The sequence below is a fragment of the Macaca thibetana genome, chromosome 2 (assembly GCF_024542745.1).
Source record: "Macaca thibetana thibetana isolate TM-01 chromosome 2, ASM2454274v1, whole genome shotgun sequence".
Classification (NCBI taxonomy): domain Eukaryota; kingdom Metazoa; phylum Chordata; class Mammalia; order Primates; family Cercopithecidae; genus Macaca; species Macaca thibetana.
In genome coordinates, this window is record NC_065579.1 from 23,788,104 (window position 1) to 23,804,852 (window position 16,749).

Below are 16,749 nucleotides of genomic sequence, written 5' to 3' on the forward strand. Positions count from 1 at the left end.
CAAACAACTTCTATCTACAATCTCATCTACCCACTCGTAGTTGCAAAAGAAGTGGGAAAATGTGGCTTGGTACCTTGCACCCAGAATGAAAGTGGGATTTGGTTGTGAGGGAACATTGCAGAAACACCTGGCAGACTTGGTCACAATTAGTCAACTACTGGAAGAAGTACGGAGAGGAATGGTCAAGGTGGGGCTTCAAGGGACTGATCTTGTAGCCAAGTGTATGACGGATTAAAAGGGGAATGATGAAAGGTGGTTTTGAGTACTGTGGTTTGTGGTGATAAGCTCGATACTAGTGAGATGGTATCAGGGATAGGAGAAAATAGATGCATATGATCAAATTTGTAGAAAATAGATGCATATGATCAAATTTGTAGAGTAAATTGACCAAGGAGAATGTGTGTATTCGTTAGCTGCCATCCAAAACTGTGAACTGTGTTTAAACACACACACACACCACACGAAGGTGTGTGTATGTATATAAACACACTTTATATTTGTATATATATTCATACACACACGCATACATAAAACAAAAACAACAGTGTAAAACCTTTTTTAGGGCTCCATAACACCAATAGCAATGATTTCAAACTTTAGTATCCCTTAGAATCACCTGGATAAAGAGGCTAAATTACAGATTTTGAAAGAGAATGTGAGAAAGACAAATTGTAAAGATGACTAGGAAGTCATCGTAAGAAGCCGGTTGTAAAGATGAGTAGGAAGTCATCATAAGAAGCCAAGATGGATAAAGTAGGAAAGTCAGGATGGGGAGGAAATAGTAATTAAGTTTTGTTCTCCCTTTTCTCTCTCTTATTCCCTCCTTCCCTGCTCTCTCCCCTTCTTTTCTTCTTTCTTTTTGACTTTAATTTTTTAATTTTAGGAGGAGTAGACTTATGAGTTTGGTAATCATATTTTCATAAACTTATAGGCTCCCAAATAAGAAAGAAATTAACACTCAAGTCATCATCACTCCCTTTTGTTAAGCCATAAGACAGCAGGTAATGCCATTTTACAGATGACAAAATCAAGACTCATCTATGGTGTTGACAGTTGAAGCCAGCTCTTTCAGAACTCCTTATATCCAAAGAAAGAGCATAGCTCTTTTGGAACTCTTTATATCCATGGTGCATGATACACTGGCAGGCACACACATCCCTTGTGTGTGTAATTCACACAAAAATGACCAAGTTTTTCAGTACAACTTTCTTGGTACTGTGTGTTTGACACCCTTAGCTTCAAGGCAAAACCTACTTTTTATTTTAGCTTTTACAGCCAGCAACAGTTAAATAAGTATAAGTTGGTTTTCTTATTTTAACCCCCTCTGATTGCATTTTGTAAAGCTCATGTGAGCCCTGTTTTTTCCCACCAAATGCTGGAGAGGGGCAGGTTTGGTTGGCACTGCCTGCTGGCTACTCCAGGTGTCTTCCCATGCAGCTTGCTGGGGCAAGTGTTGTGATTTCTGCTCTGACATCCTGGACAAAGTCTCTCATTAATAAGTAGATGCCTACACACTTACGTAGTAAAAGTATAAAAGCATGCATGGGAAAAACACACACCAACTGTAAAAGAGTAGTTAGCTTGGTGAGAGATGAGAGAGAGGGGAGAAAGAGAGATGGGTTGGTAGTGTTTTGCTGTTTTATTTCTTTTAGGGTGATGGATCAAATACCCACAGATCTGAATGGTGGGTACATGGGTGTCTGTAATATTGTTTTATATACCTTGAATGTGTGAAATGCCTTATCCTTTAAACTTTTTAAAAAATTAAGTAAGTGACCTTCTTATAGGCAAAGTGATTTGAGCCCTTGAAAGAAATCTTTACTTTCAGTTTTGTGCAGTCTAAGATAGTGTTTCTCAAAGTAAAGCATGTGTTAGAATCATCTAGAGGGTTTGTTGAAACAGTGTCTTGGGTTCCATTGCCAGAGTCTCGGATTCAGTAGGTCTGTAGTGGGGCCTGAGAATCTGCATTTTAACAAGTTCCCCAGTGATGCATGTTGCTTATCCAGAGACTACACTTTGAGAATCACTGGTCTGAAAGAATTTTTCATCAAGACAACTAGAGTTTTGTTGATTGCTCACTTTTTCCTTCATTAAACAAATGTCTGTTATATAAACGTCTCTATTCTAGCACTTGAACTGGGCCACTTATTGTGCATGGATGTATAAAGATGATCTGTCTATGGTGGAAAGGATACATGATTGTTCAATACGGTTGTGCAGGTTGGACACTGTGTAAATTGTGCCTACTGGAGTACTACAGCTTAGCTAGATGTGGCAGTCAAAAGAATTACCAAAGAAACAAAGCAACGTGTGCACAACAGTATAATACATGCTATGATATAAATATGCGTGATGTTCTTTGAGAGATCAATAGAACAGTGAAACCCAAAAATGAATTGGGGGCATGGAGTCAGGCAAGGCTTCCTGGAAGATAGGATACCTCAGTTGAGTCTACACAGGTGAAGAGAAGTTATCTGGCCAACAGTAAAGATATAGGAGGACAGGCAGGGGAAGTAGAATATGCAAAGACATGAAATGTAATTTGTAAAAAGATGGTAGTAGATGGAGTTTAAGATCTCAGACTGGACCAGGTGCAATGGCTTATGCTTGTAATCTCATAACTTTGGGAGGCCAAGGTGGGAGGCTCTCTTGAGGCCAGGAGTTTGAGACCACCCTAGGCAACATAGCAAGACCCCATCTCTACAAAATCAAAAAATTAGGGGGGCATGGTGGTGCATGCCTGTAGTCCCAGCTACATGGGAGGCTGAGGTGGAAGGATACATTGAGCCCAGGAGTTGTAGGCTGCAGTGAGCCATGATCCTGCCACTGCACTCCAGCCTGGGTGACAGAGGGAGACCCTGTCTCAAAAAGAAAAAAAAAAGAAGAAAGATTCATGCTGGCAGGACAAGAGAGTTGACCATCAGGAGTCAGATCATGAAAGTCTAAGGTGTTTGGATATTAATCTGATAGCAGTAGGGAACCATTTTAAAATTTTAAACAAAGTAATGGTTTGATCCAGTTTTATATTTTAGAAAGAGTCACATCACACACCAGGGCCTGTCGTGGGGTGGGGGGCTAGGGGAGGGATTGCATTAGGAGATATACCTGATGTAAATGATGAGTTAATGGGTGCAGCACACCAACATGGCACATGTATACATATGTAACAAACCTGCACGTTGTGCACATGTGCCCTAGAACTTAAAGTATAAAAATTAACTTAAGTAATTAATTGAAAAAAAAAAAAAAAAAAAGAAAGAGTCCTATAGGGCAAGGAAGACAGTCAGGTTGGAGGTGAGATTGGCCACAGTGGACCAGACCAGGTAAGCAGCTATTCATTAGCCTAAGTTTAAAATGGTGAGGGCTGCACCAGGGCAGTTCCAGTGTGAATGGAGAACATGGATGTAGTCAAGAAATATTACAGAAGTAGAATTGACAAAGAATGGGGATTGACAGAATGTGGGAAGCAAGAGAGAAGCTATCAAGGACGAGTCCTGAGTTTGTGTCTTAAGCAGTGAGTGTAAGTAGGTGACATTCACTGAACTAGGAAGACAAGAGAAAGAGATCTAAGGGCTGGAATAGGGACTGGAGAAGGTGAGTTTGGGTTTGGACATTTGGAGTTTGAGGTATTTGTGGAATATTCATGTGGAGGCATTAGATGTTCACGGATATTTCCTGGGCTGCAGACTTCAGTTTGGATGATATCTAGGTATTAATCACTTGTCTTTAAATATTAGTATACATATTGCTGCAGTAAATATACTTATATATACATTTTGTCTTAACTTCTGATTATTTCCATAAGAAGTGTTTCTAAAATAAAGGCGATTGATAAACATAGTAAAATTATGTTATAAGACGTTGTGTCATTTTATGCTTCCATTAGCATTGCAGAAGAATGTCTGCCTTCCTACAGCCTCACCAACATTATTTAATCTTCACAAACTGGGAACCCCAATAGTGAGGTTGCTTTAATGTATGCTTTACTGATTATTTGTAAAGCTGGACATTTTTCACTTTTTGTTGTCCTTGATTAAAGGATTATTTGTTGATGTCATGCACCCATTTTCTATAGGATATTGATTTTTTAAAATGATTTTTAAGAACTCTTTTTTTCTTTATTAAGGATATTATCTCTTTGTCCATCTCATGCATTGTAAATGTGTTGTTCTAATTTCTCATTTATCTTTGCTCTAGCAGTAGATAGCTGTTCCCTCTGCCTGGAACACTCTCAGATGTCCCACCAATATGCCTGTTGGGCTCACTCCCTCACCTGTTGCAAGTCTTAATTTGAATTTTATCCTCTCATTGAAGTCCACTCTATCGGTCACTTCAGATCCCCAACAAGGACAGCTCTTGACAGTTCTGATCCCATAGCATCTTTCACCTTTTCACATAAAATATAGTTTATTTATTTTGTTGTTACTTTCTATCCACTAAAATGTAAGCTCCTTGAGAATAAGGACACAGGAGCCTTTGTCTGTTTTATTTACATTTATATCCCAAGTACCTAGAATGGTGCCTGGCACATGGTAGGTGCTTAGTATCTATCAGTTAAGTGAATATTAATTGCTTTTGTGTGGTCATTTTTTGTCCTAGGGTTTCAAATTTTAACCCATGTAAATGTATCCTTTAGGATCTGATTCAAATGTCTGGTTTATTCCATTGTCTACTGATGAATGATTTAAACCCTTACTATTAGGATTTTCCAATACTCTTACAGCAACTCTTTGATTGAATTAGAAACAACATTCAAATTTCTTAATTCCTAAATATATCCATTAGAAGTGGGAGAATGGGGGTGGCAGGGCCAGGAGGTCCCTGAGCATTTACTTGGGTGAACAAAATAGTTCATCAAAAAATGTTCGTCTCTTTCACAAAATCATCTAATTACCTACCTTATTCTAAACACAAGTTTTTGTAGTTGTTCATTCCTATGTTATGTTGACTTATTTTATGAACACTCTCAATGGCAACCATATGAGAAGTCCACTCTAAACAATGGATAGCTTTGGCAGGGAGCAGTGGCTCACGCCTGTAATCCCATCACTTTGGGAGGCTGAGGCGGGCAGATCATGAGGTCAGGAGTTCGAGACCAGCCTGGCCAATATGGTGAAACCCTGCCTCTACTAAAAATTAAAAAATTAGCTGGGCGTGGTGGCATGCATCTGTAGTCCCAGCTATGCAGGAGGCTGAGGCAGAAGAATCACTTGAACCCAGGAGGTAGAGGTTGAAGTGGCCCGAGATTGCGCCACTGCACTCCAGCCTGGGCAGCAGAGCGAGACTCTGTCTCAAAAAAAAAAAAAAGAAAAAAAAGACTGGACAGCTTCTAGTGAAGAAACCATACCAAGGCCAAACAATTTCTGGTTTGGGAGTTTACTTAATAACAGAGGGAACAAGTATTTACTAGCTCCCTTTGGGAAAACACGTTGTCAAATAAATATTTACTAAGCTTTTCTCTATGCAAAATACCATGCTATGCCAGTGGGAGGTATGAAAAGTACAGCCAATTCCCTTAAGAAAGTTGTAACTGGCCAGGAGCGTTGACTCACACCTGTAATCCCAGCATTTTGGGAGGCTGAGGCAGGTGTATCACCTGAGGTCAGAAGTTTGAGACCAGCCTGGCCAACATGGTGAAACCCCTTCTCTACTAAAAATATGAAAATTAGCCAGGCCTGGTGGTGGGCACCTATAATCCCAGCTACTTGGGAGACTGAGGCAGGAGAATCACTTGAACCTGGGAGGCGGAGGTTGCAGTGAGCTGAGATAGCGCCATTGCACTCCAGCCTGGGCCACAGAGTGAGACTTCATCTCAAAAAATAAAAAGAAAATTGTAACTAACTGTGGTGATGGAGGTGGGGGGAGATCAGGATACGTATTCACAAAAAGGTGAACAATCATTCTTGTTATTCATTATTATTTGTATTTTGGCAACTGCAAATGAATGGGGCAGATATCACAGATTGAAGATATTAAGAAGAGGGAAAGATGATGGTGGATTGCAGTGATCTGTGAATCCTTTACTGAGGGCATTAGAATTTGTATGAAACCTAGAAGAATAAGAGGAATTTGACTTTCATTAAAGAGGAGAAAGGCAGAGGCAGAGAGGGAAGGCTATCAGTCCTGAAACCCATTTTCAACACTTAGCGGGTTTTGTTCTCATATTATTGTTTTCATTATTGAAGGCAATGGGTGGTATCATTTCTGGACTGTTTCTGTATTATGATTTATTACATGTTAGAAAATTTTGTATTTCTACCTCAAACATTTGGCACACTAACATACCTTTGAAATTGTTGTTAATCAATGAGGAAAAACAGACAGGGATTGCTATATTTAGCCTGATCATCAAAGACAACAGCAAGTGTTCTCCTTGCTTTTTTTAGACAGAGTCTCTCACTCTGTCACCCAGGCTGGAGTGCAGTGGCATCATCTCAATTCACTGCAATCTCTGCCTCCTGGGTTCAAGCGATTCTCCTGCCTCAGTCTCCTGAGTAGCTGAGATTATAGGCAGGCACCACCACACCCAGCTAATTTTTGTATTTTTTATAGAGATGGGGTTTTGCCCTGTTGGCCAGGCTGATCTCGAACTTCTGACCTTAGGTGATCCATCCGCCTCAGCCTCCCAAAGTGCCTGGACTACAGGCATAAGCCACTGCAACCGGCCTCTCCTTGCTCTTTTAAAACCATTTGCAATTAATAGAGAGTGAACCAATTACTTTCTTTCAGTGCTGTTTTTCTTCCTTTGAGAGGAAGCATTTAATATGACAGGCATCATGCCAGCCATTAGTTATCAGTGTTAACAGGGTCTGAGGCAGCAGTGATGAACTACCTATCTCACTTAATCTAGGGACCACCATGTAGTAATAAGCTTAACCTTTTTCCCCCAGCAAATCTTTCATGAGAGTGATTAACAAATAATAATTTCATCTGATAGACTATGTATTTGACTTCTTTCTCTGCTGCTGCTGCTGCTTATTGTCTGTAAAATGCTAAAAGACAGAGGGCCAAATGCAAGAAGCAGGAATTTAGTACACAGTCTGAAGAGAGAGGCCCTGACTACCTAGGAGCCTGCTGAAATTGTCTATTTTATTGGTTTCATTTTGATGTTCCCATTTAATCCCAAATCCTATCATACATATTTTACAATTCTCATTTAATCCTAAATAGTATAATACATATTTTTCAGCAAAGATACAGCACTGAATCTGCTCATTGTAAGAGCATTTACCTACTTAATTTTCTGGCAATCAGGAATAAGAAACAAAGATTTGAGCATATCCCATTTAGCAACCAGCAGATTACATGGACCTTTAGTGTTCTCATTTAAGCTTGGCCTTGGTTCATTTACATCTTGGATGTGCGGACTACAATTACGGCCACGTTACTAAGTGACTTATGTTTTTATTTAATATGTTGTTAATGAAAAGTAGCTGTTTTCTCCATTAAAATTCAAAGAGAGTAGAAGTTGAAGGTAAAAAGTTGATGCGTATGCGGTTTTCTGTGAAAGATTAGATGCAGGACTGTGCAATAAAGTGATTGTGAGACTATTCCCACATATTGCTCAGCCATAGAAAATACAAGCTTCTATAATAAGAAATGACTTTGAGTAGAAGGATCTAGATGAGCCATTGCCTTGATAATAACAATGGAAAAGAAAACAATTCACAATAGTATTCCTTTGCACCTGAGCAACTATACATTGAAGGAATCAGCTTTCAGTTCAGAAAGGAAATGCTGAAGAGAGATCGTAATGCCCCAAGATGTACAGACCCAGAGATGAAAGCTGCCGTCCAGGCAAAGAAAGGAGTTTCAGGAGTTCCTCTAAAAGACTTAGACACTTTAATTACCCTAGTGAGGGGCCATAAAACAGAGATGGGTGGTGGTCCTGGCCCAAAGCAAATACAATAAACTCTTTGTTATTTGGTGGATATAGATTATATTAAACAACAACAAAAAAAAGATACTTAAATCATTTACTTACTTTTCCCAGGAACTTTAAAACCATTACTGTTTTCTACCTTCATTCGAATCTTTGGAAACCATAGTTTTAATTTGAAAGAATAGAACAGTTTAAGCTTCTACTACTGGTTTATTTTCCTGGCTAAGTGACAAAGGGGACAAAGTGAAATGTATACCTGTATAATTGTTTCTCTCCAAATCCGTTTTATAAAAGTTCATGTTTTCTCAAAATTTATCTCTAGTTTCTTTCATTATAAATTTGCCTTAAAATATATTCATAATTCTAATTTGTACTGGACTTCTGAGATTATCTTATTTTTCTTGGCCTTATACTATAACCCAGTACTGTCCACTAAATATATAAAGTGAGCCACAAATCTAACTCACATATGTAATTTTAAATTTCCTAGTAACCACATTTTAAAAAAACACATGAAATTTATTTTAATAACCACATTTAAAAAAAAACAGGTGAAATTTATTTTAATACTACATTTTCTAACTCAATATATAAAATAGTATTCCAACAAGTAACCAGTAGAAAAATTATTAATGAGACATTCTGCATTCTCTTTTTCATGCTAAGTCTTCATAATCTAGAGTGTATTTTACACTTACAGCACATCTCATTTGAACTAGGCAAGTATGAAGTGTCTAGTAGCTATGCGTGGCTAGTGACTAGTGGCTACAGTGTTGAACAGCACAGCATTGATTCTAGGACAATCATTCCTAACATTTTGGACTCAAGGTTCTTTAGGGGAACCCTATGAAAGCTGTGGACCTTCCTCCCAGAAAAAAAAATTATATTAGCATACAATCCCCCATAAATTTTCAAGGAATTTATGAAATCTTAGAAGCCCATCTTAGACCCTTCTGAGGTAAAATCATCCCAAACTGCCATAATTTCATCCCCAGTCTCACATTTTTTTATAGTTGACCTTTTGGATTTACATAAATTATTTTAAAAGGAAGCTATATTATTTATATAAATGAAAAATGTGTCATTTATTAAAAGCAAAAGATAACTGTAAAAAATTAGTATTATTCTTTCAAAAATTCGTAAACCTACCCCCTAAACTTATCTTTCATGTCACTCTTCGGGATACACTGCCTAGGGATCTGCAAACCAGATGAAGAGGCCCTGCTCTTGGGCCTCCTCTGAATGGATGCAGGAATGAAGTGGAATCTTCAGAGATGTTCTATTAGGTCATTATAGTAACACAACTGGTTGTGTTATTTAAGCCTGCACAGTGAGATGGAGACTGGGGGTGTAAAACTGGGCAAAGTCATTCACTTTGATAAGGTTCATGAACTTCAGAATTATTTCTTTTCTTCTGCTGATTTTTCTTCCCTGGCTCTGTTTGCCAGAAGATACACCTGAAACTCTGTCCTCCTGGGGGAAAGGGTTGGTAAGAGAAAGAGACTGGGGTGGTGGCTTAGATGAGCTCTGCTCCAGGCCTTAAAGAGATGGCTCCTTCTATCATCTTTTCTGCTAGCTTCCTCCTTTCACAATCTAATTGGTGAGACCCAATGGACAGAGGAGAAAGGAAATAAGTGCCTGGCTGTTTGACCTTCCTGCCACATAGGCTTCAAGTCCAAGATTGCAAATGCAAATGCCAGCAAAGGTTGGGTGGGTAAGTTCAATGAGTCACTTCTTAAGGAACTGGAAATTTGGACCTTTGAGCAAAGTCCTCCCTCTTTTTTTGTCAAATGTTGACTAATTTGTTATTAATATTATATTTAACATTAGATATTTATTCTTGATATTTAATACTAGAAACACCAACCAGAAGACTGTAGATTCTAATTCAGGGTGGATTAGGCCATCAGGATGCCAATTAAGTCTTCTGCCAAAAACATCAGTGCTAGTTCTCAACTCAGAAACATGTTCATACATTTTGTTGGTATCACAGTGATGGAAGGGCTGGGATGCTACTGGCCTTTAGGACATTCAGAACAAGGACAGTCCTGCACCCAAACATTTGTCCTGCCCCAAATGCCATAATGTCCTTGTTGAGAAACACTGAAAGAGTAAAAGAAGGTCTGCAGGTCCTCATGTGATAATCCGGTTCAACTCTCATTAGGAGCCAAAGCCCTGTTTGGTAAAGAGAAGACAATACATTTTTCTGGAGCATCTCTTTCCTTTCTATTGGACAGGCCTGGCAGACACAGCAGACTTCAAGTATTTGAGATTTCTGATCATCTTTTAGTCACCTCACATTTCTGCAAATTTTTTTTCTTTTTTTTATTTTCTCGCTTCTGGGTTTAGTATACTTACACTCTTCGGAGGGTTTTAGCATTATTCTTTTACAAAATGACTTTCAAAAAAGTGGCACCCAAAGCAATGACTTGACTGAAAGTATATGACTGAGAAGGGCCTCTGTTGCTAGACTCCCATAATAGAGAGTACAGCTGAGATGTCCACTCATCCCCAAAAGGGAGTTAGGCTACAGGTGTGACATCCAGAGCAGTGGATGTCCTTGCCCTCAGTTGTTTGAATACACTGAGTTTGCCATAATGCTGTGCTCCACAACCATGCCAGCTCCATTGGAACACGTGTCAGCTTTTTCTCAGTGATGATCTTTTTCCCTGAACAAACAAGGGGGTATATGACCCATTCTCTGAATTTTATATGAGTGATGGGGTGTTTTGTCCCTTCTGCTCGTCTAGGGGATCTGTCCATCGAGTTTATGAAAACTGTTTAGTATGCTATAACATGCATGTGCTAAAGCATATAAGGCTCCACTTTTTTATGTAGTTGTATACCCAAGTAACTACCACTTAGAAGAACATACAAAACATTTCCAGCAACCCTGAAGGTTGCCCGTGCCCCTCTCTGTCACTGCCTGCCCCATACCAGGGTTACCACTTTTCTGAATTTCATCACCATTGATAAATGTTTTATCTGTTATTGAGCTTCTTTTACATATTACATAATACACATTCTTTGTATTTGACATTTTTTTGCTCAATATAACATTTGTAAGATTCATACCTGTTGTTACATATGTCAGTATTTTTTTTTTATTGCAGAGTAGTATTGAGTACATGGATATACCATAGTATGTTTATTCATTTTCTTGTGTTACAGAAAACTGGGTTGTTTCCAGTTTGGGACTGTCTTTTGGTGGACATATGCATTTCTCTTGGATATAAATCTCGGGAAAGATTTGCTAGGCTATAGGGTAGATATATGTTTAATTTTATTAAAAACTTTCAATCAGCTTTCCGAAGTGGTTATAGAAATTTACAGTGCCCCCAACAGTGTAAGAGAGTTCAGTTGCTCCATATCTTCTACAATACTTGATAATGCTGGTCTTTTTAAATTTTAGTCATTATAGTGGATATGTAATAGTCTCTCATTGTAGCTTTAAGATGCATACTCCTTTGCATTTTCACCTAATATAAGTGAGTCATAAACTTTGAATGTCATGTAGAAGCTTTTAAATTATTGGTTCAGGCTACTGCATGTGCAATGGTTTTTAAGGGATTACTAACCCTTTTAAGGAATCCTAACTATTTCTCTTTCCAGAGAGAAGTGATGTATAATTGTACAATCATCTCAGCTTAGTCAGATGTGAAAATTCCTCAGCCACATCCCTAGTGTGGTATCCCCATGGCATGGCCTTGGTAAACAATGCACAGAGGAGGACCCAACATTGCTACCATAGGTATTTGGCAATGAATTTGCTTCTACATACACAGGGAATCCTGTCCAATAATATCCAGTGAGCATTTATTGAGCACATACTTTGTTCCAGGCACTGTGCTTGGCATTGAGAAAGCAACAGGGAGATAGACACAGTCCATCTCTCTTTTGAAAGACTCACTGTCTAATGAGGGGGTGGGAAAGTGAACATACAGTTGTCATGCGGTGTGATAAATGCTTTGCAAAATGTGCATGTATTTTCAGGGGGCTTGGAGCAAAGGTCCTTGAAGAGAGCAAGAAAAAGTCTTCCCAGGAAAAGTGGTCACCTGAGTGAGTGTTACAACGAGAAGGGGGGCATCCCAGGCAAGGCAGCTACCAAGCAAAGGTGTGAAGGTGAGCTTCTGCACAGGTTTCTCGAAGGTTGTTGGTACAGCTGGAGCATAAGGCACACGCAGGAGGCACTTGCAAAAGATATAACCAGGATGCGTACAGGGCTCATTATGAAGGGTGTACTTAAGTGAAAATATATTTTGCAGAATTTCAACCCAGAGAATCTCCCTTTTGGTTTACCTGCAAACAAAAAGAATCAATACTTCCTTTTGACTATCTCTGAACACTGAATTTTGGCTTCTACTCACTTTTTGAAGCTAAATTGTTTGAAGTTAGGCTCCTTCCTTCCTTCCTTCCTTCCTTCCTTCCTTCCTTCCTTCTCGTTCATTCGTTCGTTCATTCTTTTTTGAGACAAGGTAGAGTACCATCATAGCTCACTGCATCCCTGACTTCCTGAGGGTCAGGTGATCCTCCCCCCTCGGTCTCCCAGGTAGCTGGGACTCCAGGCGCACACCACCATACCTGGCTAACTTTTTGCATTTTTAGTAGAGAGGAGATTTTGCCATGTTTCCCAGGCTGTTCTTGAACTACTGGGTTTAAGCAGTCTGCCCACCTTGGCCTCTCAAAATGCTAGGATTACAGGCATGAGCCACTGTACCTGGCTGAAGTTAGACTTCTATCTCTTTTTGTGAATACAGACATATTTTCTATTTAGCAGTTTAGAACCAATGTGAATTTTCCCATATATGATAGTCTAAGAATTGAATTATAGTTTCTTAACTAGGTTTTTGTTTTGTTGTGTTGTGTTGTGTTTTATATGCCTTCCAGACCCAACACCCTAGCCAGTGCAATGGCTCTGAGTGTGGCATAAGCCCACTTTTAGTCTTCTTATGGAATTGAGTAATGTTCTTGGTGTTAGCATCTCTCTTTTGATTGGAGGAGTAAGGCAGACACTTACATTTCTAATAAAAGATCAGCTCGTTGAAATTAAACCAGTCCTGATGGTGTCGGGAACCTTTTGCCCTGAGCACAACAGAGGCAGCCATGGGGTATCATAATTACCTCCATTATATTTAACAAACACTCAGGTAGCATGCACCTCTTTTGATTTTCCTTGCAGTATTCCAGCTACGTAGCAACTTGTTTACTTCTCACAAGCACCCTAGAGTTGGAAAGTTTCCACATATGGGGAAACTGAGGCACCAAGATATTAAATAACCTGCTCAAGCCACAGGTGGAATTCGAACTCACACGCTCATATTTGTAGACACCATACTATGTTGCTTCCTTTTACTTATAAAATATACAGGATAAACTCAAAGGAACAAAGTTCATTCAGCGAACCTTTGTTGAGCAACTGCCTGGTGGGTGAGTCAGTGACACCTTTGCCCCAGAAACTCTTAACCTATTTGGGGAGACAGATAGCAATAAATGTTTGTAATGCAATGTTAACCTGAGGAGGAAATTCACTAACTTTGACTGAGGACGTTAGGGAAGGGCTTCTGCCTGAAATACAGGCTCAGCCTTCATGAAAAGGAGTGAACAGACAGGGCAGTTCTGAGTCGTGATAAGGCAGAGCTTGTGTGGGAGGTGTCAAGTGTGCCGAGGGGTGGGAGATGCTTTAAGGTGTGCTGTGGAGACTGAAGTTAGGAATAGGACTGGTGGAAGGTGGTACTTGGGGCTGGGTGTGGGGGTCTTGTATGTGCGGCTGAAGAGTAGGACTTTAGCTTGTACCTGGTGGGAAGTCATTGAGGGTTATTAAGTAGAAGAGAGAGTTGATAAACCACCTTCTGGGGAGATCCGGTTTGGATAACATTGCCATAATTCAAGAGAGGATGTTAATTTGCAGTGTAGGTTATTTAGAATCTAGGAGCATCAGGTGAGTTGACAATTAAATGTAGAGTCTGAACTGTAGCATGTGGTGGGGGAGGAGAATAATGGTGAGCAAGAGAGAGAGAAGGAAGAAGAAAGGGGGGGAGTGTGAGCACAATGTCTTCTGAAAGGAAAAAGGAAGGAAGGAACCAAGGGAGAAGGGAAAAGAGGGAGAAAAAAGGAAGGAAAGGATGGAAAGAGAACAAAAAAGAATATGCCAGTATGTTTAAAAATATATTATTATGATGAAATGTTATTGGTATAATTGTCCTGTGGTTCAGGCTTTTAGAAGTATGTGCTCAGCCAAATTTTGTTTTGGTGGTTGACCGGCAGCTATTTTCATGACTCTGTAGTAGCCCATTGAGATTACTTCTGTCTAAAGATACTTTGTCAGGTTTATGTAAGACTTCATTTAGGGGGCATTGCCTTGGCATGCAGGCAGCTTCCAGGCCTTACCCACCAGCAGAAACATGTTCTCTGAAGAGTGCAATAAAGCATTTTAAATTCATAGCTGGGCACCTCAGGAGCAAACAAGAGCTGCCACATGGAGCACTTTCAGAATAATGCTTTCCTAAAAAAAAAAGAAAGAAAGAAAAACCCAGAAGCAGCAGAGATATTTGAAATTCATCCTCACAATTTTCAAGTCTGAATCATAATGGCTTCAAACCCAAGGACACTTTAAACATATGAGGATCATAAAACCTTACTTTAAGCCAAATTATCACTGCTCTCTGTGCCAGTTATAAGCAGCATAATTAGTGGAGTGAACTACTTCTCCCTGCAATTATTATTATCAGGCTGGTGTAAGTATATTGGAGTTGAGAGGGGAGTAAAGTTCCAATCGTAACAGGGTCTGTAGATGTGGATAAGGTAGCATGTCAGGTGTTAGCTGTCCAGGCAGCCTCCCGGTGCTATAGGAGTCTCATTTCACTAGGGGTTTAGGTTACCACAAGCTTTGCTCATCTTCCGGCTGCAATGCTGGCTCCTATAGCGGGCCGCGAGGCACGGTGTAGAATCCTGAGCCAGAGAGGGCAGCCTGGAGTAGTGAGCTGTTTGTCTGGGTGCGTTATGTGGCAAAATCCACACAGCCATGACGCCAGCCAAGCGTCAGTTACCACGGGCCTCTAAGGTGCATTTCAAGAACATATAATTGGGATAGCTTAGCCGCGTAAGTGTGGGACGTGGCTTTGGGTCCCAGGCAGTTTATTTGTTTAGAATGCCTTCATTCTATCTGACTTGGAAGTAGAGAATAAGAAGCTCATGCTGAGGATGTAGCGATGTCCACAGGTCCTGAAAGCCCAGAGGACAGCAGGGTAAGTGTGGAAACCACCCCGGTGATGCTCTCTGTATGAACACGGAAGGAGACTGTGTTGCAATTAATGTGTGGGTCAAGACATGTCCATCAGGGCATGGGCTTCCAATGGTCAACTTCTCTTAAAATTCTTATGTATCCTTCCTAAGGGTGGGATTACATAAGCGTACTTGTCCAGTAATTCTTATGTGTCCTGAATTGGAGTTAAAAGACAAAGAAAATATAATTCCTAAATTTCAAGCTTTTCTATTGGGGGCAGGGAGAGGAAGGAAGGTAATACAGCGATGTGGATTATAATGTTGTGTTTTTTAAACTTTAAAAATGTTAAGGAGACTTGTAAAAGGAAAATAAATTAGCTTCCTATTCTGAAATAAGACCCTGCAGGAATATATGAATTAAAAAACAATGTAATCCATTCCTAGTACCATGCTTTGAGAGGCATTTGGTTTCCTCGAGTACCACACTTGAGAGGACAACTGGAATATGTTGGAAAGAATGGCTCTGTAGAGGCTGAGGGTTTGGGGTGTTCCATGTTATAAAGAAAGGCTGAAAGAATTGGGAGTGTGTGATCTGGACAAGGAAAGACTGCAGGAGTGAGTGCAGCTATTTTTAAGCATGAGAAGGACTGAAGCACAGAGCAAGAAAGACACTTGTCCTGTATTTCCCTCAAGAAAAGAGTTTTATCCTTTGGGAAAGAGGGATACCTTGAGCTTTAGATGCACCAAGACCTGGATTTGGATGCAGACGTGCTTCTTCCAGCTGTGTGTCCTTGAACAAATCATTAAATCCTGCCAGATATCCGTGAAATGGAGATAAAAATCTGTCATTAGGTGATGGGGCTAGTTAAATGACAGCAGGTGTATAAAACGCCTATCTCAGTACTAGAGTAGATTATGAACAAAAATATACTTTTCTAAGTCCTTCTCAAAGGTCGTGAATTGAAAAGAAGAACAAGAAAAAGCCTAATTCCTGTCTCTGCGTAAGTTCTTCATGATTATGTTCCCTTTTTACTGTGAAGAATATTAGAGACAGCATTCTAGCTTTGTGTGGGAAGCTACAATAAATGTCTAACTCCAAATTTGCATCAGATTTATATTTCTGAAAAACTTTAAAAATGAACTGAAAGGTGATATTATGGTATCTTGAAGTTTTTTTTTTTAAAAAGCTTTTGAACCAAACTGTGAATGAACAGTGTAGAAAAGGAAATGTACTTGAAATATTTCAAAGCGTTTTCAGTGAGGAGAAACTTATCCTCAATTTCTATTTAATACAAGAGGAAATGAGGTTGCATTTTAAGGTAATACTTAATAATGGGAAAGAAAAGCAACTATATATCAAGTGAAAAGGGATAATATTAAATAATAATAGAGCGTATAATAGACATTAAATGCCTTTAAGAACTAGAGAGAAACATATTTTTCAATGGCTTTTGGTAATGGGCTTTTTAAAATGTTCAATTGAGATATGAACTGGAGGATGTGAACATTTAGTCCCGTGGGTGGCAGGATATTCTTAGCAGCTTCAAGGATGTTTGCTGCATGGGAATTGTCTTTAATTCCCCAAGCAGCAAATTTGATGGAGCACTACATTCAAGGCATTGCTGGATGTGAAAGGGGTCCCTCAC

At 39.6% G+C, this 16,749-nt stretch overlaps 1 protein-coding gene across 16 annotated transcripts in view; it reads left to right on the plus strand.

Annotated features, from left to right (window-relative positions):
- Positions 1-16,749, plus strand: part of THRB (thyroid hormone receptor beta) — a 371,482-nt gene that overhangs the window by 163,669 nt on the left and 191,064 nt on the right. For 4 of the 16 annotated variants that reach the window (XM_050779473.1, XM_050779472.1, XM_050779469.1 and 1 more), the window contains exon 3: positions 11,876-12,004. The exons of 10 other annotated variants lie outside the window; for them this stretch is intronic. Coding sequence is in view for 1 of the 6 variants with exons in the window: in XM_050779466.1 (XP_050635423.1) it covers positions 11,600-11,633; positions 11,876-12,004 (163 nt within the window). In the remaining 5 variants the exon portion in view is untranslated. Of the gene's footprint in view, positions 1-9,458; positions 9,597-11,494; positions 11,634-11,875; positions 12,005-16,749 lie in introns of all 16 variants that reach the window. 2 more of the 16 variants (XM_050779466.1, XM_050779474.1) reach the window with 2 other exon arrangements.